The sequence below is a fragment of the Moschus berezovskii genome, chromosome 25, assembly GCF_049115385.1.
Source record: "Moschus berezovskii isolate FMDL1 chromosome 25, NW_MosBer_1.0, whole genome shotgun sequence".
In the NCBI taxonomy this organism is placed as follows: Eukaryota; Metazoa; Chordata; class Mammalia; order Artiodactyla; family Moschidae; genus Moschus; species Moschus berezovskii.
Genome location: NC_142484.1, coordinates 22167423 through 22194690, shown reverse-complemented (window position 1 = coordinate 22194690; position 27268 = coordinate 22167423). Strand labels below are relative to the sequence as shown.

The 27268-nt window shown below is 40.8% G+C and overlaps 2 protein-coding genes and 1 pseudogene across 2 annotated transcripts; 1 reads left to right on the top strand and 2 right to left on the bottom strand.

Annotated features, from left to right (window-relative positions):
* Nucleotides 1-681: 681 nt before the first annotated feature.
* On the bottom strand, nt 682-1671 carry LOC129548360 (olfactory receptor 10N1-like). The gene has a single exon (XM_055414892.2). It carries the CDS (start codon nt 1612-1614, stop codon nt 682-684), a length of 933 nt encoding a protein of 310 aa, XP_055270867.2. The 5' UTR covers nt 1615-1671.
* Nucleotides 1672-14804: 13133 nt separating this feature from the next.
* On the bottom strand, nt 14805-15833 carry LOC129548538 (olfactory receptor 10N1-like). Its single transcript, XM_055415052.2, has one exon. The coding sequence runs from the start codon at nt 15831-15833 to the stop codon at nt 14805-14807; it is 1029 nt and encodes a 342-aa protein (XP_055271027.2).
* Nucleotides 15834-25985: 10152 nt separating this feature from the next.
* Nucleotides 25986-26922, top strand: LOC129548537 (olfactory receptor 10G9-like; annotated as a pseudogene).
* Nucleotides 26923-27268: the final 346 nt, after the last annotated feature.

Here is a 27268-nt window from a genome sequence, read left to right as displayed (position 1 = left end):
CACCTGAAATTATCACAACATAGTTGACTGGCTATACTCCAATAAAAAATAAAAAAATTAAAATAAAGCAAACATAAAAGAAGAAATAGATTATCTATGTGCAGAGAAGAAATAGAGACACAGGTAGAGAATAGACATATGGATACCAAGTCGAAAATGGGGGGTGATGGTGGGATGAATTGGGAGATTGGGGCTGACATATAAATATTATTGATACTATGTATAAGATAGATAACTGATAGGGAACTACACTGTAGCACAGGGAACTCTACTTAGTGCTCTGTGGTGACCTAAATGGGAAGGAAATCCAAAAAAAGGGATATATGAGGGGGTATAAAAAACCCACCTGCCAATGGAGGAGATACCGGAGACATGGGTTTGATTCCTGGGTTAGGAAGATCCCCTGGAGTAGGAAATGGCAACCCACTCCAGTATTCTTGCCTGGAGAATCCCATGGACAGAGGAGCCTTGTGGGTTATAGTCCATGATGTTGCAAAGACTTGGACATGACTGATGCAGCTTAGCACATGCATGGGTATGGCTGATTAATTTTAAGGTTCAGGAGAAATGAACACAACATTGTAAAAAAAATATACTACAATAATTTTTTTTAAAAAAAAGAATAAATAGGAAAATGGTGTTAAAAGACAATAAATTTAAATCCTTCACAAAACTCATAATTTAGTCCAGAGCAGTAAATACTATATTATAGAATACCCTTTTTAGTGAGCTTTTCACCTCCTTGTTCCTTAAGGAATAGATTAACGAGTTCAGCATGGGTGAGACAATATTATTTAATATTTGCACCGTGGCACCAAGAAACGGGTTGGGTGTGGGCTGCAGATAGATGATGATTACAGGTCCAAAGGCACAGAGAATGGCAGTGAGGTGGGCACTGCAGGTAGAGAAAGCTTTCTGTCTGCCCTCTGCTGAACGGATCCTCAAAATGGCAATCCCAATGCGTGTGTAGGAGACACAAACACTCAACCAAAGTGTTAAAGCCAGAAAGCCAACATTAGTGGAACCCACTCTCTGGGCCAGGGAGCTGTCAGCACAAGCCAGGGGTAAGACAGCAGGAATGTCACAGAAGAAGTGGTCCACCTGATTGGGGCCACAGTAGGGTAGCTGAAAAGTAAAGGATGTCAGGATAGCGGCCTGAAGACAACCCACCAACCAGGCTGCCATGACCAAACCAACACAGATTCCAGGTCTCATGATGAGCGTATATCTCAGTGGGTGACAGATGGCAACAAAGCGATCATAAGCCATCACAGAATAGAGGCAGCCTTCCGTAGAACCCAGGAAATGATAGAAGAAGAGCTGAACAGCACATCCCTTATAAGAAATGGCTCGGCTCTGGCCAGAGAGATAGAATAGCATCTTGGGACAGGTGACAGAGGGGAACAGCATGTCCAAAATCGATAGGAGTCCCAAGAAGAAGTACATGGGAGTGTGAAGGGTCGAGGAGGAGACAATTGCTAGAAGAATGAGCAAATTGCCCAGCAGGGTGAAGAGGTAAATAAATGAGAAGATGACAAGGAGCACAGTCTCCAGTCCCATTGTCTGAGGTATTCCCAGTAGGATAAACTCATTCAGCTCTGTGTGGTTCCTCATGTTCTTGGGAAGAAGGTCTAGGGGAGATCAAAGACAGGAAAGCTCAAATGTGGAGGCTGATTGTTGACAGACACACCACCAATACATTCATCCATCATCACTCAATCCTAAAGGAAATCAACACTGAATATTGGAAGGACTGTTTCTGAAGCTGAATCTCCAAAACTTTGGCCACCTGATCTGAAGAGGTGACTCCTTGGAAAAGACCCTGATGCTGGGAAAGATTGAAGGAAAAAAGAGAAGAGGGTGGTAGAGGAAGAGATAGTTAGAAAGTATCACCAACTCAATGGACAAATGAACATGAATTTGAGCAAATTCTGGGAGACAGTGAAGGACAGAGGAACCAGGCATGCTATAGTCCATGGTGTGGCAAAAAGCCCAACATGCTTAGGGACTTAACAGCAGCAAAATTTGTTTAAACATAATAAAGAAGATATTAAAATTGAGAGTTAGAAATTCTGCCAAGAACATTGAAGGTCTAGTATATACTTTCTTGGTGGTTCAGCCATGTAGAATCTGCCTGAAATGCAGAAGGACCAAGAGATTAGGATTGGATGCCTGGGTAGAGAAGATCCTCTGCAGAAGGAAATGCCAACTCACTCTAGTATTCTCGCTGGGAAAATCTTACACACAGAGGAAACTAGTGGGTTATAGTCTATCGGGTCACAAAGGAATCAGATATGACTTAGCCACTAAACTACAACTTTATGGCAATAGATGGCCCAGAGGTAGCCATAGTAGAGGTTCCTTTCCAATTTCTATCTTTTGAACACTTCTCATAACTTTTCCAACTTGCTTTAACTTTTCCAACACTGAGGTCTTCAAATCATAGATCAATCCATGAATTCTATTGCCTAAAACCCTATCTAGCTCTAGCTCTATTTTTACTTTATTTTGGTGGTAATGATATGTGAGAAAGGGTGAGAGTCAGTATTTTTTTTTTTTTTAAGAACAAAATTTGGGCACTTACAAGGCAAAGAGGGAACATAACTGGCTGGTGCTATTGAGCTGAAAGTCTCTTTTCTCTCCTTTTGCAGGAGAAGGAAGCAGCCCTGTCTTGCTAAACTCCCATCAGCTTGCAGTCTGCTGGTAGATCTCCAGAACTCTCTTTTCCGATCACTTTCAAATAGAATGCCAAAAATCTCAATGTGCTTTTCTCTCTTGCAATAATTCCCTCTTTGACTCTAGGAACTGCAATAATTCCCAAACAAGTTTTAAGTGACTTTGGTCTTCCTTTGGGTATTAATCCCCCTAGTCAGAGATCCTATTAAGCAAGGAAGCAATTAACTGCTAGTTATAATTATACCTTAGTAACTAGACAGAAATAGACTGAAGGAAATTGATTAAAGATTAGATCTTTTATGATTTCCTTTGTAAAATATACTTCAGTGAAATACTATAATAATTTAAAAATTCATTTGGCATATATATCATGTATTTATAGGTACATTTATGTATTTACTGCTTATTCATGTATACGCATTGTTTAATTAATGAATTATTTTATTATTTGAGGCAAAAGGATTGATCCATTCAAGAAATAGTAATTTGCTTAGCTCAGAAAATTAATGCAATTGATGAAAAACTAAACTCATGGAAAGCAAGAAACTAGGGCAGCTCCTCAGCAGTAAGAACTTGTGGTGCATCCTCAGGGCCCTGCTGGCAGGTGATTCAACTTCAGCTGCCTATTGCTTCTGAGAGACTAGAGCCCGATTCAAATCTGCTGAATCTCACGCCCACCTCTGTGGCCATGGTACATGGTACAGTGGATTAGAGATGGGCAGTCCTCTATTGCCAGGAGTAAGGGCTTCCTTGATAGCTCAGTTGGTAAAGAATCCACCTGCAGTGCTGCTGCTGCTGCTGCTGCTAAGTCACTTCAGTCGTGTCCGACTCTGTGTGACCCCATAGATGGAAGCCCACCAGGCTCTGCCATCCCTGGGATTCTCCAGGCGAGAACACTGGAGTGGGTTGCCATTTCCTTCTCCAATGTGTGAAAGTGAAAGTGAAGTTGCTCAGTCGTGTCCAACCCTTAGCGACCCCACGGACTGCAGCCCACCAGGCTCCTCCATCCATGGGATTTTCCAGGCAAGAGTACTGGAGTGGCTTGCCATTGCCTTCTCTGACCTGCAGTGCAGGAGACCCCAGATCAATTCCTGGGTCAGGAAGATCTGCTGGAGAAGCATAGGGTACCCACTCCAGTATTCTTGGGCTTCCCTTGTGGCTCAGCTGGTAAAGAATCCACCTTTAATGCTGGAGACCTGGGTTTGATCCCTGGGTTGGGAAATCCCCTGGAGAAAGGAAAGGCTACCCACTCCAATATTCTGCCCTGGAGAATTCCATGGATTGTATAGTCCATGAGGTCTCAAAGAGTCAGACACAACTGAGCAACTTTCACTAAAGGGGTAAGAAACAAACTGAGGTCAAAAAGAACTTTTAGCAGACCCTGATGCTGGGAGGGATTGGGGGCGGGAGGAGAAGGGGATGACAGAGAATGAGATGGCAGGATGGCATCACTGACTCGGTGGACATGAGTTTGGGTAAACTCCAGGAATTGGTAGTGGACAGGGAGGCCTGGAGTGCTGTGATTCATGGGGTCACAAAGAGTCGGACACGACTGAGTGACTGAACTGAGTGACTGAAATATGTGTCTTATGGTACTCAGCATCTGTTCAAGTTTCTTGGATAAATGCCTGGGATACTCAGTAAATATTTGGGATGACAGATTTCAAATTCCTCATCAAACACATTCATTAACTTGCTTATTTATATATACACTGATCCATTTATCTCACAAATAGTGGATACCAGTTATATCAGGCAAGACATTAATTGTTTTCCAGGAGAGCCAGAAATGTTGTTGAGGATGTGTGGTTAAACATAGTCCCTCTGTTCAAGAAAGTTAGAGTCTGTCTGAAAGGAAATGAGTATTAAACAGTCTTATAAGTGACCTTATAATTCTCTGATGACATCTTCTCCAGATAAGGAAAGTTGGGGTCCAAGAACTTAATTTGCCCAAAATCATGGAGTTTACTCTGAAAGGAACTAAGATTTGGTCTCTTCTTTAGGATTTTTGCCCCTCCTTTCTGATCACAAAGTTTCAATATTTAAGGAGCATCTAGATAATTAGATTATTTCAAGTATATCTGGATTTCAAAATAAAAAGTAAGCTTAATATTTTTGTTCATATCTGACTAATTAAAAAAAGAATGTCAAAGTTAATAATTCTGCCATCTTATTTATCCTTAATTACTTAAAAAGTTTTAGAGAGTGATTAAACTTTGCCAGCCAAGGTCTGTCTAGTCAAGGCTATGGTTTTTCCAGTGGTCATGTATGGATGTGAGAGTTGGACTGTGAAGAAGTCTGATCGCCGAAGAATTGATGCTTTTGAACTGTGGTGCTGGAGAAGACTCTTGAGAGTCCCTTGACCTGCAAGGAGATCCAACCAGTCCATTCTAAGGGAGATCAACCCTGGGTGTTCATTGGAAGGGCTGAGCTAAAGCTGAAACTGCAATACTTTGGCCACCTCATGCGATGAGTTGACTCACTGGAAAAGACCGATGCTGGGAAGGATTGGGGGCAGGAGGAGAAGGGGACGACAGAGAATGAGGTGGCTGGATGGCATCACCGAGTTGATGGACATGAGTTTGAGTGAACTCTGGGAGTTGGTGATGGACAGGGAGGCCTGGCGTGCTGTGATTCATGGGGTCGCAGAGTCGGACACGGCTGAGCGACTGAACTGAACTGAATGACTTGAAAAAACTGTAGAGACTATATAAATTAAAAAAATGGTAACTATGCTTTTGACTAAGAAGTAAACACCATGACATTGACCTTGGCTATAAGAGTGTTTTCAGAGGAGATATGTCATGGATTATCTTAGATACTAACCCAGATATTTCAGAATCAAGGTTGCATGTGCTAAATCAACATCACAGTCAAACTTAAAACACAAATATTCTACATTCAGCGATTATACTTTTTGCAGAATAAATACGTATCAGATCACAAGAGGGCAAAGTTCAATAAATAAATTTTCTTTTTTAAATTTCCTCCAGAAAGTGCAAAATTTTCCAGAATTATCACAAGCAGCAAAGGATGAATGGCAAGTTGTATTTTACCTGCATTTTTCATCAAAGTTTCAATTTGCTTTTTATACTAATAAATTGTTATTTTTAAGTCACTAAGCTTGTGATTGTATTTCATGAATCAATAGCTCACTAATACATTAATTTTTGACCTTGAAGCTGAACCTGTAAAGGAAGTTTTCAGTCATCTTTTTTTTTATAAATTTCTGGACTGCCTCACAGGGGCCATCTGGGGTGGGACAGCCTGGACCATGCCCTCCCAGGGTCCAGTCATCCTTTTTAAAGCAGCTTCTTAAAATATATTTGACAGTTAAAAATTGTCCATATGTTAGGCGTACAACTTGATGTTGTCATATATGTATGCGATGTAAAATGATCACTTCAATCAGATAATTAACATTACCACCACCTCACAGAGTAACCATTTTCTTTCCTTATTCATATTCCTTTTCTTTCGTTTTTGTTCTTTTTTTTTGTATGTCTGGTGAGAACACTTAAGACACTGTCTCAGGAAACTTTGACTATTCAATACAGTATGGTTTACTATAGTCAACATGCTGCCCATCATCTCTATAGGATTTCTTAATTTTGAGTAAACAAAGCCTTATACCCAAGTTATTTGTGTTAAATGTAGATTCTGTGCATGTCTTGAATATATTAAACATTTACATTTAATAAAATACAACTTTTAGTATGTTTTTTATTTACATTTTACCCAGCAAAGCCAAGTACACAGGATTTTAATTTTCTTTAGTTGATGAAAAGCACATCAAAAAGCAATTATACAAAGAAGCATCTCAGCCTTTAGGAAATTTAATTTATTAAAGACTAACATTTATTTAAAATGGCTTGCAAGGCATGCATCACTGTGTTTGATAGGAAAGGTCATGCAGAAAACTAAATAGTAGAATGATATACTTGACCTGGATTCTCAGTATGGGGCAGAGAGAGTCTGAGGAGTAAGAAACATTAGTGGGAGAAGGAAGCCATTCTCCCTTGTTCTAGTTATTTCAGCTTTCCCTCCTGTGATGGGGGTGGGGGGTGAGGAGACGCTAATTCGGGCAGATCCTGGACTGTCTTGCATGTGTGCTAAATCACTTCAGTTGTGTCCAACTCTTTGCGATCCTGTGGACTGGAGCCATCCAGGCTTCTCTGTCCATGAGATTCTCCAGGCAAAAATACTGGAGTGGGTTGCCATGTCCTCCTCCAGGGGATCTTCCCAACCCAGGGATTGAGCTCGTGACTCTTAGTCTCCTGCATTGGTAAATGGGTTCTTTACCACTAGCACTACCTGGGAAGCCTGCTGCTGCTGCTGCTGCTGCGTCACTTCAGTCGTGTCCGACTCTGTGTGACCCCATAGACGGAAGCCCACCAGGCTCCCCCGTCCCTGGGATTCTTCCAGGCAAGAACACTGGAGTGGGTTGCCATTTCCTTCTCCAATGTGTGAAAGTGAAAAGTGAAAGTGAAGTTGCTCAGTCGTGTCTGACTCTTAGTGACCCCACAGACTGCAGCCTACCAGGCTCCTCCATCCGTGGGATTTTCTATGCAAGAGTACTGGAGTGGCTTTCCATTGCCTGGGAAGCCTATCACCAAATCAGTCAGTAAAGAGGAAGAGTCTCCCCAGGCTCAGTTTTCCACCTGACTTACTAAGGAGTCCTGTGGTGGGAGATACTGAGATCTTACTGATCTTTTAGTCCTCAGTTTACTGGTGAATCCTGCTTTTGTTCCTTATGATTTAGACCCCAGGCACCAATTCCATATCAACACTCATTCCAATGGATCACGAGCACAGTCCTAATAAAGAAAAGTCCTAAGAGTGCAGCAACACTTGAGGTAGGTGATGATGAATTTATTGCTGCTTGACTTGGGGTTTTTCTCCAGGAAAGCTTAACAGGTAGAGGAATGGAGTAGGCACGTGGGTGCACCAAAGACTTGGCAGGAAGACATGATGGAGAGAAGGATTTGAGTGATTTAAAACTAATTATAATAATGGTCAAAAGAATCTAAACTAGATAAGAAGCTAAGTAAAGACAAGACAAGGCTGACAGAGGAGAAAGTGATGTGAACAAATTAGCAGTTTCAGTGAGGTCATTTATTCATTTCTCCCAAATTTATTCACAGCTGTTGTGATGTACCAAATTGCTATGCTCTGATGAGGAGAAAATAGTCCTGGTCTCAACTCTCATAGAGCTTGCAGTCTAGACCCAGAAAGGCATTAATCAAATAATCATACATGCAAGTTATAATTATTTAATACAGTAAAGGCTAGAAAGAAGAGTTCGATGTATTCAAAAGTTACAATGGGAGAGTGTTTATATTCAAAGAAATTATGTTTCTCTTTCATGTGTATAAATATTTGTTGTTGTTCAGTAGCTCAGTTGTGTCTGACTCTTTGTGACCCCATGGACTGCATCATTCCAGGCTTCCCTGTCCTTCACTATCTCCTGGAGTTTGCTCCAACTCATGTTTGTTGAGTCGACGATGCCATCCAACCATCTCATCCTCTGTCCCCCACCTTCTCCTCCTGCTCTCAATCTTTCCCATCATCAGGGACTTTTCCAGTGAGAAGTATCTACATTAATATCCATTATTATTGTTATTCGATGAACTAGGTAGTATTCCTTGAAGGTCCAGGGGAACTTCTCTGAGAAACTCTTACCTGAGTTGAGATCCACAGAGAGATTAAGAGTGCAGGGTAGGGAAAGGAGAAAGCATTCTAGGCAGAGGCAACAGCAAGTGCACAGGATCTGAAAGAGGGCACAGCACAGTTGATAAACTTGAGAAAGAGGAAAAGAACTGTGAGATAAAACTAGAGAGGCCCTAAAACACGTGATTACTAAGGCCCATTTGATCACTGTCAAGATTTTGATCTTCATATTAGGAGGTTTAAGAAAAGTTAAGAGGGTTTTCAGCAGCAACGTGCTTGAGTATTTAGGGGAGAGAGGACATATGAAGAGACAGTTCTGGCTATCATGGCTGGAGGAGCTAGAATACATTAAAGGAGCCAAATAAGGAAGATGCTTGACCTATAGAACTTTGAGATCATTGGTCAGGAAAAAGGGAGAAAAGATAGTAACAAGGTAAGAGAAATGCTATTGGGAATGTATGTGGATTAACGTCCTGCTTTAGCTTAATCTGATAACATCAGGACAGAACTTCATTTTTGCATTTAAGGATCTGTACCTGAATGTACATTGAGAACTGGACTTAGATTCTAATAATCAGGTAAAATGAAGTGAAAGTGAAAGTGTTAGTCACTCAGTCACGTCTGACTCTTTGCAACCCCATGGACTGTAGCCTACCAGACTCCTCTGCCCATGGAATTCTCCAGGCAAGAATACTGGAGTGGGTTGCCATTCCCTTCAGCAGATTCTCCTGACCCAAGAATTGAACCCGAGTGTCCCATATTGCAGGCAGATTCTTTGCCATCAGAGCCACCAAGGATCCCTAATCAGGTAAACTTCCCTCATGAGCATCTCCTGGGAACACCCAGAAGATTGAAACCATCAAAGGAGAGTAGCAATATGAGAATGAGAATAATAGAACCTCAGGTTTTGAGATTAGAACACTGAAAATTAGTTTTGGCCTGATTTATAAACAACACCGGTTCAGTTCAGCTGCTCAGTTGTGTCCAACTCTTTGCGACCCCATGGACTGCAGTACGCCAGGCCTCTCTGTCCTTCACCAACTCCCAGAGCTTGCTCAGACTCATGTCCATCGAGTTGGTGATGTCATCCAACCATCTCATCATCTGTCATCCCCTTCTTCTCATGGCTTCAATCTTTCCCAGCATCAGGGTCTTTTCCAATGAGTCAGTTGTTCCCATCAGGTGACCAAAGTATTGGAGTTTCAGCTTCGGCATCAGTCCTTCCTATGAATATTCAGGGCTGGTTTCCTTTAGGATTGACTGGTTTGATCTCCTTGAATTTCAAGGGACTCTCAACAGTCTTCTCGAACACCAAAGTTCAAAGGAATCAATTCTTTGGTGCTGTACTTTCTTTATAGTCAGCAACATGATACAAAACAACATAACACATCCCATAAACAACATAACACGTACTAATTTGCAACTGGTATCCCCAATTAGCTTCAGTAGATCTCTAGCCTTCCCCTTTCTATTGTTTTCCTCTACTTCCTTGCATTGCTCATTGACGATTGACTTATTATCTCTCCTTGTTATTCTCTGGAACTCTGGATTCAAAAGAGTGTACGTTTCCCTTTCTCCTTTGCCTTTCACTTCTCTCCTTTTCTCAGCTATTTGTAAGGCCGACTCAGACAACCGTTTTGCTACTTGTATTTCTTTTTCTTGGGAATGGTTTTGATCACTGACTCAAATACAATGTTATGAACCTCTGTCCATAATTCTTCAGGCACTCTGTCTATCAGATCTAACCCCTTGAATCTAAGGTATTAGAAACCGAGGTATTTAACAACTAAACATGATTGGAGAGGTTCAACAGTAGATGGAATTATAAAAAAAGAGAGAAGTTAGCAAACTCACAAATCACAGGATACCTTAGAACTAGATAAGGAGCCTTATTTTTAAATAGTGATAAAACATATGAAAGGGCTTCCCAGGTGGTGCAGTGGTAAAGCATCTGCCTGCCAATGCAGGAGACGCAGGTTCAATCCCTGGATTGGGAAGATCCCTTGGAGTAGGAAATGGCAACCCACTTCAGTATATTTTCCTGGGAAATTCTACGGACCCAGGAGTCTGGAGGGCCCCAGTCCATGGAATCGCAAAGTGTTGACCAGGACTGATCACGCACACACACACACACACACACACACAAACACACACAAAGATTATAAAGCATAAAATTTACTATCTTCACCATTTGAAGTATATAGTGCAGTAGTATTAAGTATATTCACGCTGTTGTGCAACTAAACTTCAGAACTTTTTCATCTTGTAAAAGAAAACTCTATATTCATTAAACTACCTATCTTCCCCTCCCCAGTCCCTGAAACCACCTTCCCACCTTCTTTTTCTATCATTTAACTACTCCAAAAACCTCAGATAGCTGGAATCCTGCAGTGTTTGTCTTTTTGTGGTGGCTTATTTCAATTTACTTAATCTTCTCAAGGTTCATCCATCAAGTAGAATCCAACTATGTCAATTTCCTTCCTTTTCAAAGTGGGAGTAATATTCTATGTTTGTATATACCGCATTTTGAATATCCTATTATTAATGGACCGAAATAGTTTTCACCTCCAATGTATTATGAATAATGCTGCTATGAACATGCTATAAACATGAACACTCAGGACGCTTTTGGATGTAAATTAGAAGTAGAATTGCTGAATCATAAGGTAATGTTAATTTTAAATTAACTGAGGAATCTCCATACTATTTTCCATAGTGAATGCCCTATTTTACAGTTCCCACCAACAGTGTATAATGGATCCAATTTCACCATATTTTTTTTTCTTTTTTTTTTTCAGTGAATGCCATTTTAGTGGATGGTAGGTGACATTTCCTTGGCAACTTGACTTGCATTTCCCTAATGGTAGTGCTATTTTCATCTGCTTATTGTCTGCTTTGCGGAATGTCTATTTCAGACCTTTCAGTTCAGTTCAGTTCAGTCGCTCAGTCGTGTCCGACTCTGCGACCCCATGAATCACAGCACGCCAGGCCTCCCTGTCCATCACCAACTCCCAGAGTTCACTCAAACTCATGTCCACAGAGTTGGTGATGCCATCCAGCCATCTCATTCTCTGTCGTCCCCTTCTCCTCCCTCCCCCAACCTTTCCCAGCATCAGAGTCTTTTCCAGTGAGTCACCTCGTCACATGAGGTGGCCAAAGTATTGGAGTTTCAGCTTTAGCATCAGTCCTTCCAATGAACACCCAGGACTGATCTCCTTTAGAATGGACTGGTTGGATCTCCTTGCAGTCCAAGGGACTCTCAAGAGTCTTCTCCAGCACCACAGTTCAAAAGCATCAATTCTTCGGCGATCAGCTTTCTTCACAGTCCAACTCTCACATCCATACATGACCATGGGAAAAACCATAGCCTTGACTAGATGGACCTTGGTTGGCAAAGTAATGTCTCTGCTTTTTAATATACTATCTATGTTGGTCATAACTTTCCTTCCAAGGAGCAAGCGTCTTTTAATTTCATGGCTGCAATCAGCATCCGCAGTGATTTTGGAGCCCAAAAAAATAAAGTCTGACACTGCTTCCACTGTTTTTTCATCTATTTCCCATGAAGTGATGGGACCAGATGCCATGATCTTTGTTTTCCGAATGTTGCCCTCCATTTAATCAAGTTGTTTTTGTTGTTGATGATGGAGTAAGATTTTAATAATTGGTGTTTGCATGTGTGTGTGTGCACATATAGGTAAAATTTTATGTTTTGTGCTGCACTAAAGTTTCAGACACATAAAATATTTAAACTGGTTTATTTATTTTATTTTTGCAATTCCAGTCATCACAACACTGATTTAAGAGTTAAGAAAAGTGGATGGAGTTCATTCAGAATTGGTTTTCTTACATCTTCAACTTTAAAGAGAATATATTTTTAAAATTAATGTAGTTGTTTTGTACCCCAATTACTTCACTTATGTTTCTGATTTCACTTGACCCTGATGGCTCAAGCAGTAAAGAATCCCTTTGCAATGCTGGAGACACAGGAGATGAGGGTTTGATCCCTGAGTCTGGAAGACTCTTTGCAAAGGAAATGGCAATCCACTCCAGTACTCTTGCCTGAGAAATCCCAGGGACTGAGCAGTCTGGCGAGCTACAGTCCATGAGGTTGCAGAGTCAGACAGGACTGAGAACACATATATTCTGTTTTCATGTAAATAAATAAACAATTGCATCATCATTTGAAAGGCAAGGTCGTATTGATTCATTACTCATTCAGTACTTTCTAGGTCACTGGGCCTTGTCTTGTGGGCATAACAGTGAATAAGATAAATGTTATGGAATTTTCCATTGTAAAGACATCTACTGAACAAGTTTAAGTATTAGTGTGATAAATATCTGTCCATAATCAGTCTCTAGACTTTACCAGATCTCACAGCATATGGGTTCTTCCAGCTGTGTCCAGTATTAAGTGGACAGAGAACTAATACTACTTAAATCCAGCACATTATCTAGGTTACACTCCCATAGCACAGGAATAAAATTCTAGGTGATCTTAGATTTTGCAAGTCAGGTTAAGAGGAGACATAGAACTCTCATATTTATCTATGCTTAGGTGAACTTCCCTTTGTTCTTTTGTCTCAGGCCTTTTGTAATGGCAGCAATTTATTTTACTCGAAATTTTCACTTTTTTTGTTTTAATGGTTTCAAATAATTTGGAAACTTTTGAAAGCAAAAGTGGAATGCAGAAACTACAAATCACTAAAATGTCATAAAAACTAAGAGCTGATGTGTCTGTAGGATCTCCAGTAGATATTACCCACTCTTTCTCCATGGATTCTGGAGAAAACTGAGAAATAATTATCAACTGGAATATTGTTGGAGACTAAGCTGGAAGCTGTACCTTGGTGGGAGAACCAGATAAGCGTGGTAATTGAACTCAGTAATCAGGACATCTTCTCTTCAAACAAACCTGGACAGGAGGGCTTCCCTAATCCTTTTACATTACAGAGTAACCTGGGATGTTGTCAGTATGGTAGAATAGGAAACGGACAGTAGGAACTGAAGGCTGGGACTAGACCTGGCTTTACTATAACTAAACATATGTTATGAATGGCAAGATTCTTATTGCTATATCTCAGTGCCACCATGTACAGAGGGGTACAATGGGTTGTGGCACAGAATTAGTGGAGATAATAATGAAGTCAATATGTAAACATGACCTGTGTCAGTACATGCTTTACCAGTTATTTACTGAACACTCTCTGAGTATCATGAACTCTGGAGAGAGGTAATAATGATGAGTAAATTGCCAAGTAGGTCCTTTAGGGCAGTCATGGGGTAAGAGCTATGTAATTAACAAGATCTGAGCTTCAGGCCTGGTTTTCCACTTAATGTGCAACTTTGGGTTTATCTGAAGTCTCTAATCTTCAAAGTTCTGTTTACAAAATGAAAACTACTTTATGGGGGTGATCATGATGTGAAGATTACATGAGATGATATCTGTGCAACATTCATCACAGAGCCTGGAAAACAGATTATGTTCTGTCAATGGTAATAAAAACTATTAGCAACATGGAGGAAGTGAAATGTCTAAAGCCAGAAAAGGGGAACAGTTACATCCTAAATGGAGCAAAAAAAAAAAAAAAAAAGGAATGAAGAGTGGTTTGGCACAGAGATTGCTGTTAAAGATCCTTCTTGGATTGTCACAGTTTCTCACTGTGAGCAGCCAGGCAACACTGGCTGCCCATTCTAAATACAAGAAATCTGCCTCCAGCTCCTTGGTATGCCTCTTGGACTTCTTTCCTAGGATTAAGGTACTGAGGATAGTGTTAGTTATAGAGCTACTGTTGGGGCTCTACTGTTTACACACAGTGATATAAAGTCTTATTAGGTAAACAAAACCTAATGCTTTAGAAGAAGCATTTTCTATTATGTGTTTATTCATTTAAAAGGAAGGGAAGTTTAGAAGAGAATGATACATGTATATGCATGGCTGAGTCCCTTAGATCTTCACCTGAAACTGTATACCATTTCTAACTGGCTATGCTCCAGTTAGTAATGCAAAATAAAAGTTAAAAAAATAAAAACAAAAAAGAAGAAATAGATGATCTTATTTGCAAAACAGAAATAGAGACACAGAGAATAGAAGAGAATAGAAGTATGGCTATTGAGTAGAAAATAGAAGTATGGATATTGAGCCTGAAAGTGGGGGTATGAATTAGGAGATTGGGACTGACATATATACACTATTGATACTATATATAAGATAGATAGGTAATGAGAATCTCCTGGGTAGCACAGGGAACTCTACTCAATGCTCTGTGGTGACATAGATGGGAAGGAAATAAAAAGAAGGGACATGTGGTTGGGTATGGCTGATTCACTTTATGGTGCGGAAGAAACGAACACATTGTAAAGCGACTATATTCCAATAAAATTTGTTTTAAAAAGAAAAATAAATAGAGAATGATGTTAAAAGACAAGAAATTTCTAAAATCCTTTACAAAATTCACAATTTATTTCAGAGTAGTAAATACTACATTGTAGAAAACCATTTTTAGGGATCTTTTCACTTCCTTGTTCCTTAAGGAATAGATTAAAGAGTTGAGCATGGGTGAGACAGTATTATTTAATATTTGCACTGTGGCACCTAGCAAGGGGTTGGGTGTGGGCTGCAGATAGACAATGATTACAGGTCCAAAGGCACAGAGAATGGCAGTGAGGTGGGCACTGCAGGTAGAGAAAGCTTTCTGCCTGCCCTCTGCCGAACGGATCCTCAAAATGGCAATCCCAATGCGGGTGTAGGAGACACAAACACACAACCAAAACATTAAAACCAGAAAGCCAACATTAGTAGAACTCACTCTCTGGGCCAGGGAGCTGTCAGCACAAGCCAGGGGTAAGACAGCAGGAATGTCACAGAAGAAGTGGTCCACCCGATTGGGGCCACAGTAGGGTAGCTGAAAAACAAAGGCTATCAGGACGGTGGCATGAAGAAAACTTAGCAACCAGGCTGCCAAGACCAAACCAACACAGACTCCAGGTCTCATGATGAGCATATATCTCAGTGGGTGACAGATGGCAACAAAGCGATCATAAGCCATCACAGAATAGAGGCAGCCTTCCGTAGAACCCAGGAAATGATAGAAGAAGAGCTGAACAGCACATCCCTTATAAGATATGGCTCGGCTTTGGCCAGAGAGATAGAATAGCATCTTGGGACAGGTGACAGAGGGGAACAGCATGTCCAAAATCGATAGGAGTCCCAAGAAGAAGTACATGGGAGTGTGAAGGGTCGAGGAAGTGACAATTGCTAGAAGAATGAGCAAATTGCCCAGCAGGGTCAAGGGGTAAATGAACAAGAAGATGACAAGGAGCACAGTCTCCAGTCCCTCTGTCTGAGGTATTCCCAGTAGGATGAACTCATTCAGCTCTGTGTGGTTCCTCATGTTCCTGGGAGGAAGATCTAGGGGAGACAAAAGATAGGAAAGCATGAATGTGGAGACTGACTGTGACAGACATAATACTGATACATTCATCACCATTTACTCCTAAAGGAAATCTACCCTGAATATTCATTGGAAGGACTGTTGCTCATCTGAAGGTCCAATTCTTTGGCACCTGAATGAAGAGCTGACTCCTTGGAAAAGACCCTGCTTGGAAAGATTGAAGGCAAAAGGATAAGGGGGTAGGCAAAGTTTGAGATGGTTAGATAGCATGACCAACTCAATAGGCTTAGATCTGAGCAAACTCTAGGAGTTAGTGGAAGACAGAGGAGCCAAGAATGCTACAGTCCATTGGATGGCAAAAGAGTCTGACATGACTTAGCAACTGAACAACAACCACCACCTCTGTTTAAATATAAAGATGATGTTGAAAATAAGAATAAGAAATTCTGCCAAGAATACTGACGATCTAGTATGTGCTTCCCCAGTGACTCAGTGGTGTAAAATCTGCCCGCAATGCAGAAGTGAATTCAGTCCCTGGATTGAGAAGATCACCTGAAGAAGGAAGTGGCAACCCACTCTTGTATTCTTGCCTGGGACTCCCATGGACAGAGGAGTCTAGAGGGCTACAGTCCATGGGGTCACAAAGAGTTAGACATGACAGAGCAGCTAAGCAACAACTTTATGGCAACAGACAGCACAGAGGTAGTGGTAGAGGCTCCTTTCCAATTTTCATCTTTTAAATATTTCTCATATCTTTTTCAACTTTTTAAAAATTTTATTTATTTTAATTGGAGGCTAATTACTTTACATTAACTTTTCCCGCACAGTGAGGTCTTCAAATTATAGATCAACCCATGAAATCTAAGACCCTATCTAGCTCTAGCTCTATTTTTATTTTTACTTTACTTTTATGTTGGTGATTACAAAGAAAAGGAGAGGGTGAGAGTCAAATTATTGTTTTTTTAAATGAAGGATAAAATTTGGGCACTTACAAGGCAACATAACTGGCTGGTGCTATTGAGTTGAATGTTGCTTTTCTCTCCTTCTGCAGGAGAAGGAAGCAGTCCTGTCCTGCTGAATTCCCATCAGCTTTTGCAGTCTGCTGGTAGACCTCCAGAGTGCTCTTTTCTGATTACTTTCAAATAGAATGTCAAAAATCTCAGTGTGCTTTTCTCTCTTATAGTAATTTCCTCTCTGACTCTAGGAACTGCAATGATTCCCAAACAAGTTTTAGTAACCTTGGTCTTCCTTTGGGTACTAATCCCACAAGTCAGGGACCTTATTAAGCAACGAAGCAATTAATATAATTAACCCTTAGCAATGAGACAGAAAGAGAAAGAGAGAGGAGGAAACTGATTAAACAGGAAATCTCTTATGATAATTTTTGTAAAATATACTTCAGTGGAATGTTATTCAGTTCAGTACAGTCACTCAGTCACGTCCAACTCTTTGCGCTCCCATTTGTCACATATATTACATATTTATAGGTACATTTATATATTTACTGTTTTTTCATGTGTATGCATTGTTTTAATCAAATAATTGTTTTACTATTTGTGTCAATAAGATTGATTTATTGCAAGGACTATTAACTGGGTCAGTTCAGAAAATTAATGAAATTGATGAAAAACTAGGCTCATGGAAGGCTAGGAACTAGGGAACCTCCTTAGCAGTAAGAACTTGTGTCACATCCTCAGGGCCCTGCTATCAGGTGATTCAGCCTTAGCTGCCCATTGTTTCTGGGAGCCTCAGCTCCAGATTCAAATCTGATTTCCTTGGATGAATCACCTGCCCGCCTCTGTAGCCAGAGTACAGGGTGCAATGGGATAGAGACTGAAAGTTCTCCAAAGTGTAGGGGAGATAAAGGCCTGTTGTTAGGAGAGAAGTAGTAGGAGACATCCCAATAAGTCAAAAAGAACTTTTAGCTGTAACTTGAAGTGTGTGTCTTTTAGTACTTGATATCTGTTCAAATGTCAAAATGCCTAGAATACTCAATAAATATTTGGGGGGTTAGATTTCAAAGTTGTCATTGAACACATTCATTAACTTGCTTATTTATGTATCCATGGATCTATTTATTTGCACAAATACTGAGTCCCAATCATATCAGGCAGGGCATTAATTATCTTCCAAGAGTCAGAAAGTTTAAGGAGGGCAGAGTGGTTAATTATAGCCCTTCTGCTCAAAACACTTAGAGTCTATCTGAAAGGAAAAGAGTACTTAACAATCTTATTTAAACCCTTTAAAACTCTTGTGAGGTCTTCTACAGATAAGGAAAGTTAGGATCCAAGAACTTTATTTGCCCCAAATCATGGAGTTTACTCTGAAGGAACTGGAATTTGTTCTCTTTAGAACTTTTGGCCCTAAAGTCCTGATCATCAGATTTCAAGGTGTAAAGAGCATTGAGGTAGTTACATTATTCCAAGTACATCTAGAATTTCTATTTAAAAAGTAAACATTAATTTTGTTGCACATCTAATTAATGCTAAAAAAGATGTAAAAGTTGATAATTCTAGGACTTCCCTGGTGAAGTGAAGTCGCTCAGTCCTGTCCGACTCTTCGCAACCCTGTGGACTGTAGCCTACCAGGCTCCTCCATCCATGGGATTCTCCAGGCAAGAATACTGGAGTGGGTTTCCATTTCCTTCTCCAGGGGATCTTTCCGACCCAGGGATCAAACCCAGGTCTCCTGCATTGCAGGCAGATGCTTTACTCTCTGAGCCACCAGGGAAGACCCTAAAAAAGATGTAAATGTTGATAATTCCTAGGGCTTACCTGGTAGCTCAGTGGTAAAGAATCTGCCTGCCAATGCAAGAGACACAAGGTTGGATCCTGGTCCAGTGATTCCATGTGGTATGAGGCTACCAAGCCTGTGCACCACAGCTACTGAGTCAGTGCTCTTGAGCCCAGGGGTCACAACCACTGAGCCCATGCACCACAGCTCAAGCCCACATTCCCTAGAGCTCATGCTCTGCAACAAGAGAAGCCACCGTCTTGAGAAGCTGGACCACTGCAATTAGAGAGTAGCCCCTGCTAGCCATGATTAGAAAAAAACTAGCGCAGCCATGAAGACCCAGCACAGCCAAATAAATCTGTCAGTGTCTCAGTCATGACCTACTCTTTGCGACCCCATGAACTGCAGCATGCCAGGCTTCCCTGTCCATCACCAGCTCCCGGAGTTTACCCAAACTCATGTTCATTGAGTCGGTGATGCCATCCAACCATCTCATCCTCAGTTGTCCCCTTCTCCTCCTGCTCTCAATCTATAAATACCCCAAATTATTAAAAATATTGTAAAAAATATTAATAATTCTACCATCCTATTTATCTTTGATTATCTTTAATACTTTGAAGTATGATGACCTACTTGAAAAACTTGTACAGGCTGTATAAATAAAAAAAGATGATAAACATGCCTTTGATTAGGAAATAAACACCACTGAATTGACCTTGGTCTATAAAAGTGTGTTCAGAGTTAGGGTTAGGAAGGATAAATAAATAAAAAGTAGAAAAGACATGGAGTAACTTGTAGAAGTTTAATTGTTTACTTGTAGAGGAAAAAGAAGGGGTAACAACAGGAGGGATGCTTGCAGGGTTTGAAGATAGGAATAAGAAATAATATGGGAACACTCTCATACATCTGGGGAAGAGAATGGTAACCCACTTCGGTATTCTAGCCTGGAGAATCCCATGGATGGAGGAGCCTGGTGGGCTACAGTCCATGGGATCGAAGAGTCAGAAACGACTGAGTGACTAATACTCATATGTCAGAGATATTGAAAGGAAAAAAAGCTGAGGTAAAATGTTTTGGTGTGTGTATGTAGAAGGTCACATGTTTATTTTCAAAATTTTGGCAAAACTGCTATATTGAGTAGAGCTGCATGAAGATTTGAGATGGAATCCTAATTCTATGCACAAGCTGTAATTTACAGAAATCTATCCAATATCCTCTTGCCTAGAAAATCCCATGGATGGAGGAGCCTGGTGGGCTGCAGTCCCTGGGGTTGCTAGGGGTCAGACACGACTTCACTTTCACTTTTCACTTTCACACATTGGAGAAGGAAATGGCAACCCACTCCAGTGTTCTTGCCTGGAGAATCCCAGGGACGGGAGCCTGGTGGGCTTCCGTCTGTGGGGTCACACAGAGTCAGACACGACTGAAGTGACTTAGCAGCAGCAGCAGCATCCAATATCCCTAGCCTTGTTTCACCTTCTGTAAAGTGATCTCAGCATTTTTTGGGTAGATAAACGAGATATAACATGTAAAACAATTGAATTACACACTATCTGGTAGGGAGTAAGGACACAAATGATAACTCCAGGCAGACCCCCTGAAGCCTACCTAAGGCTGCATTTCTCAGACTCTTCTCTGCCCACAGCAAACTGAGGTATTCAACAATTTAACAGTAATTTGAGTGGGTTCAAGAGTAGATGAAGTTATAAGAAAAAGAAGAGAACTAGCAAACTCAAAAATCTCAGGATATGTGAGAATCAGATAAGGAGGCTTATTTTTATTTATTTATTTTATATTGGATTATAGCTGATTAACTGGAGAAGGCAATGGCAAGCCACTCCAGTACTCTTGCCTAGAAAAGCGCATGGACAGAGGAGCCTGGTAGGCTGCAGTCCATGGGGTCGCTACTAGTCGGACACGACTGAGCGACTTCTCTTTCACTTTTCACCTTCACATTGGAGAAGGAAATGGCAACCCACTCCCGTGTTCTTGCCTGGAGAATCCCAGGGACGGTGGAGCCTGGTCGGCTGCCATCTATGGGGTCGCACAGAGTCGGACACAACTGAAGCGACTTAGCAGCAGCAGCATAGCTGATTAACAATGTTGTGATAGTTTCAGGTGAACAGTGAAGGGACTCAGTCATACATATACCATACATATAGCCATCCATTCTCTCCCAAATTCCCCTCCCATACAGGCTACCACATAACTTAGCAGAGTTCCCTGTGCTATACAGTGAAAGTGAAAGTGAAGTCGCTCAGTTGTGTCCGACTCTTCGCAACCCTATGGACTGTAGTCTACCAGGCTCCTCCGTCCATAGGATTTTCCAAGCAAGAGTACTGGAGTGGGGTGCCATTGCCTTCTCCTTATACAATAGATTATTCGTTTTAAACGGAGCAGTCTTTACATGTCCATAACAAAGGGGCCTCATTTTAAATAATGGAAAATCAATACAAAGCTTTAATTTAACATCTTAACCATTTTAAGTACACAGTCCAATAGTGTTAAGTATATTCATGCTGTTGTGCAACCAAACTTTGCAACATTTTCATACAGCAAAAGGAAACTCTATTTCCATTAAACAGCTACTTGTTTCCCCCTTTCCCAGCCCCTGGCAACCACAATTCTGCCTTCTTTTCCTATCATTTCACTACTCTAAAAGCTTTATATAATTTGATTCCTACATTATTCGTCTTTTGTGGCTTCTTAAATCACTTTACACAGTCTCCTCAAGTTTCACCCATCTAGAAGCATCCATCTGTGTCAATTCCTTTCCCTTTTAAAGTGTGAGTAATGTTCCACGTATGTATGCATCACATTTTGACTATCCGTTCATCATCAATGGACACTTGAATAGCTTCCCACCTGCTATCTATTTTGAATTTTTAATGCTGTTGTTAACATTCTATAAACGTAAATATTCAGGATCCTTTTAGGTGTATAGTCAGAAGTAGAATTGCTGAATCATAGAGTAATTTTATATTTAATTTTTAAAAAGAATCTCCGTACTGTTTTTTCCATTGTGGATACACTATTTTAGAATTTCCACCAGCAGTGCACAACGGTTCCAGTTCCTCCATATTTCTTTTCTTTTTCCTTTGGTTGTGAGGTGATATGGTGAATTTGATTTAAATTTCCCTAATGATTAGTGATCTCCTTTAGAATGGACTGGTTGGATCTCCTTGCAGTCCAAGGGACTCTCAAGAGTCTTCTCCAACACCACAGTTCAAAAGCATCGATTCTTCGGCGATCAGCTTTCTTCACAGTCCAACTCTCACATCCATACATGACCACGGGAAAAACCATTGCCTTGACTAGATGGACCTTGGTTGGCAAAGTAATGTCTCTGCTTTTCAATATACTATCAAGGTTGGTCATAACTTTCCTTCTGGGAAAGGTTGGGGGCGGGAGGAGAAGGGGACGACAGAGAATGAGATGGCTGGATGGCATCACTGACTCTGTGGACATGAGTTTGAGTGAGCTCCGGGAGTTGGTGATGGACAGGGAGGCCTGGCGTGTTGTGATTCATGGGGTCGCGGAGAGTCGGACACGACTGAGCGACTGAACTGAACTGAACTGAACTGAATGATTAGTGATATTGACCATCTTTTTATATGCTTGTTGTGTTTTCTTTGTAGAATGTCCATATGAGACCTCTACCCTGTTTTTAATCAAGTTATTTCTTGTTTTTGTTGTTTATGGAGTAAGATTTTAAGAATTGATGTGTGCATATGGGTGTGTACACATGTGTTTTAAGTAACATTTTATGTTATGTGCTATCAGTTCAGTTCAGTTCAGTCGCTCAGTCGTGTCCGACTCTTCGCGACCCCATGAATCACAGCACGCCAGCCCTCCCTGTCCATCACCAATTCCTGGAGTTCACTCACACTCATGTCCACAGAGTCGGTGATGCCATCCAGCCATTTCATTCTCTGTTGTCCCCTTCTCCTCCTGCCCCCAACCTTTCCCAGCATCAGAGTCTTCTCCAGTGAGTCAACTCGTCGCATGAGGTGGCCAAAGTATTGCAGTTTCATACTAACGTTTTAAATACAGCAAAGATTTAAACTGCTTTAATGTTTTTTGCAATACCAGTCATTGCAACACAGATTTAGGAGCTGAGAAATATTGTTGGAGTTCATTCAGATTCAACTTCCATATATCTTCAACTTTAATGAGAATATATATTTAAATTGTGTATATGGTTGCTCTCTATCCCAATTATTTCATTCATGTTTCTGTCTTCATGTAAATAAATATACAATTACATTAAAATCTGAAAGGGTAAGTTGTCTATATATTGAAAAGTAATGACATTCCTTTGCTGACAAAGGTCCGTTTATTCAAAGCTATGGTTTTTCTGTTAGTCATGTATGGATCTGAGAGTTGGATCAGAAAGAAGGCTGAATGCTGAAGAACAGATGCTTTTGACCTGTGGTATTGGAGACTCTTGAGAGTCCCTTGGACTTCAAGGAGATTCAACCAGTCAATCCTAAAGGAAATCAACCCTGCATATTCACTGGAAGGTCTGATGCTGAAGCTGAAGCTCCAATTCTTTGGCCACCTGATGTGAAGAGCTGACTCATTGGAAAAGACCCTGATGCTGGAAAAGACTGAAGGCAGAAGGAGGAGGCGATGGCAGAGGACAAAATGGTTGGATGGCATCACCAACTCAATGGACATGAGTTTGAGCAAGCTCTAGGAAATGGTGAAGAATAGGGAAACCTGACATGCTACAGGAATGGGGTCACAAGGAGTCCAACATGACTGAGCAACTGAATATCAACAAAAGAATAAAAGATACAAAGGCAGAAATCTCTGAAAAGAGAGAAAGTCTCTGAATCAGACCAGGTGAGAGACCATCCATTCTTGACTAGGAACCTGCAGTCTGCTAGGTCCCAAAGGGAAGAAGCTTAATTAGCAAGATGTTTATCTAGAAGTAAGTCTCAAACCATTCCCAGAGCAAAGAAGCCCCAGAACTTCTCTTTGTGATGGCCCTAATCATCAGACAGTGCAAGAGTCATCAAAGAGACGATGAACCTCACCAGAGAATTATCCTTTTGGGGTTTAAAGCCCACATTTTTCACCTTGAATTTAAAGAAGAAATCAAAGAAAACAAAACCCAATTCAGTACAACTAAATCATTTCCAGCACAAGGAATTTTTTAACCAAGAGTGTCATAGTTATTTAACTTGGAATTTAATTTTGGGCTAAGTAAAAAGTTGTATGGAATGATGGCCCATCAAATGCAAAGAAAGGCATTTGGAAAAAACCCCCCAACTAATTATTTATCATAATGTGGAACATTCTCATCCATGAGGATTCAAGGGCCAAAACAATATTTCTTGAGATATCAAATCAATCTAAAATTTTATTATTTAAAATAAATGTTTCTCTAGCTTTTCCTCTTGTGGTTTTGTCTATGAGGGGAAAAAGAAGCACTCTACTCATCAAAGATGGACAGTTTCTTTAAATTTTGAATTTTACTTAATGATCCAAATCCTAGTTGTAAGATTGGTAAGTAGCAAAAATTGGCAAAATCTTAGTGTTTTTCATTGTTTGAATTTTGGTGTGATTACAATGTATTTATGGTCATAGTTTTGCTTTACATCTTCAGCATTAGTAGATTTTGCTTTTGTCATGGCTTATGGAACCACCTTTGTGTCATTTTATAAAAAAAAATATAAAATTCCATAAAATTGCAAGTAAATAACGTGCTTTCTCTGTACACCATAGCCTTACATCTCTACATTTTAGACAAAAGAAAAACTCTGATTTTATCACATGCTCCAGAATAGAAGTGTGTTGCTGATACGACTCTTTGTGGCATTAGCATCTTTGAAATTCATGGAGAATTGTTGCTCTTCTATTAGAGGGGTCCAGGTGTCCAACCAAATTTCTCTGCATTTGTTCATTTTATTCCTTTTCTCTTCGAATATGTAATTGTTCACTCAGATCATTCAAACAAAACAAAACAAAATAAAAATACTTACAGTATGAGTCCTGGAGTAATAGATATCTTAGAAAAAATAAAAATGATTTCAGACTACCTATTATCCTTTACTTTTAAAAGCATATTTGTGTTTGTTTTATACCAAATATAAATATTCAGTCTTAGAACTCAATTCCCATAGATATAGTTTAGTTCTATTAATTACTGTTTAAGTAGATTGAACCCTTCACAGCCATCTCTAAATACATTGTGAGATAATTTGATCACACTTTTTAAGGAGGATGATTGATTACTTAAAATCCTGGAGGGAAAGGAGATAAAATAAAAATTTATGAATACAAATAAACATTGTATAAGAGGAGTTGAGGAAAGCAGTGATATTCTGACCACCAGTGCATAAGTTTGGTGTCAGATTTCACTTAGAAACAGGAGAGCATGGTCTAGGGTGGGATGGAGGAATCTGGCTGCAACTAATACTGGACTAATTGAGCTCCTGCCTTGACACATCTGGGCTTCCCTGGCGGCTCAGAGGGTAAAGCATCTGCCTGCAATGTGGAAGACCTGAGTTCGAGCCCTGGGTTGGGAAGACCTCCTGGAGAAGGAAACAGCAACCCACTCCAGTACTCTTGCCTGGAGAATCCCATGGACAAAGGAGCATGGTAGGCTACAGTCCATGGGGTCGCAAAGAGTCGGACAAGACTGAGTGACTTCACTTCACTTCACTGACACATCTATGGCTGACCAGAGAGCTTTAGGAAGGCAGTTTTCTCTCCACAATCAAGGATGAAGTTTTCTTTGTGCTCAGTCGCTTCAGTCATGTCTGACTGTTTGCGACCCCACGGACTGTAGCCTGTCAGGCTTTTCTGTACATGGGATTCTCCAGGCAAGTATAATAAAGTGGGTTGCCATGCCCTCCTCCAGGGGATCTTCCTGACCTAGGGATCAAGTCCCATGTCTCCTGCATCTCAGGTGGATTCTTTACTGACTGAGCCACAGGGGAAATCTTTAGGATCTTATATTTATCTTGGAAAGTCTGATGATCAAGAGACAAAATCTGTATGTTTGGAAGTATGTGTGTACGTGGGGTCTATTTCTGTCTGTCTCTATGGTGTCTGTATAGGCATGTGTGTTAGAGAAAAATAGAAAGGGAAAAAAAAAAGAGAGAGAGAGGCTTTTTTTCTTAGAGTAGCTACCAACTCTGAAAACTAGCTAGTTTGGGTATATCTTTCCTAATTCCACAGAAAATAGAGTATAAAATTTACTCCTCTTTTCTATTTAGCTGATTTTATGTGAATTTAGTCCTCTTTTTAATTTGGCTGATTCTTTTCTGTTGGACGATTTAGGTTCTACAATAGAGAAACAACCATTCCTCCTTAGAGCCCCATGATGAAGCAAAAGTACTATCTGCTATCTTTGTAAAAGATAAAGAAAAATTTATCCATTGTTTTCTCTATAAGCTAAGACGCAGTTGGCATATTTCATATTGAAATATGTTCTCGTATGAAATATGTCAGCGTTGGATTTGCTGTCCTTCCTGTAGGAAGGGAGTACCATACAGAGGAGAAATGGCAAATGGGAGCCTAGTGACAACGTTCATCCTCTTGGGCCTTCCCCATTCGCCAGAGCTGGACCCGCTCCTCTTTGGAATCTTCCTGGTGATCTATGTCCTCACTGTGGTGGGGAACCTTCTCATCCTGCTGGTGATCGCAGTGGATCCCCACCTGCACACCCCCATGTACTTCTTCCTGAGCAACCTGTCCTTCATTGACATGTGGTTCTCCACGGTCACTGTGCCCAAAATGCTGATGACCCTGGTGTCCCCAGAAGGCAGTTCTGTCTCCTTTTACAGCTGTGTGGCCCAGTTCTACTTCTTTGACTTTCTGGGCAGCACTGAGTGTTTCCTCTAGACGGTCATGTCCTATGACTGCTTCCTGGCCATCAGTTACCTGCTCAGGTATGCCAGCATGATGAGCGGGAGGACGTGTGCCATCCTATCCACAACCACGTGGCTCAGTGGTTCTCTGCACTCTGCTGCCCAGACCACACCGACATTCCATTTGCCCTTCTGCGGGCCCAACCAGATCCAGCATTACTTCTGTGACGCACCACCCATCCTCAAACCGGCCTGTGCAGACACGTCCACTGTGGAGATGGTGATCTTTGTCAACATTGGGGTGGTGGCCTCAAGCTGCTTTCTTCTTATTGAGCTGTCCTACATATCCATCGTCCATTCCATCCTGAAGATCTGCACCTCAGCGGGGAGATGGAGAGCTTTCCAGACCTGTGCCTCCCACTGCACTGTAGTCCTTTGTTTCTATGTTCCCCTCTCTTTCATTTACCTGAGACCAGGCTCCAAGGAGGTTGTGGACAGGATTGTGACTGTTTTCTACACTGTGATGACGCCCCTTCTGAACCCTGTGGTCTATACCCTGCGAAACAAGGAAGTGAAGAAAGCTCTGTTGAAACTGAAAAAGTGAGTCAGTATTTACTCAAAGTAAATAATCAACACAGACCAGATATGGCTAACTTTTATTTATAATTAAGTTGAACCTGAGTCTCCTTCATTGTAGGCAGATTCTTTACTGTTTGAGCCAACAGGGAAGCACGGGAATATAATAGGTACTCAAATATTTGTTAAATATAAGAATAAATTGAAAATTAATACATTTGGATATAGCAATCAATGATCATATTATCATAAAAATGTGTGTATATATGACAAGGTCCGTCTAGTCAAGGCTATGGTTTTTTCCGTGGTCATGTATGGATGTGAGAGTTGGACCATGAAGAAAGCTGATTGCTGAAGAATTGATGCTTTTGAACTGTGATGTTGGAGAAGACTCTTAAG

What these genes read in the sequence shown, in the direction of transcription:
- LOC129548360 (XM_055414892.2), bottom strand. Translation starts at nt 1,614, where the DNA reads ATGAGGAACCACACAGAGCTGAATGAGTTTATCCTACTGGGAATACCT.
- LOC129548538 (XM_055415052.2), bottom strand. Translation starts at nt 15,833, where the DNA reads ATGGTGATGAATGTATCAGTATTATGTCTGTCACAGTCAGTCTCCACA.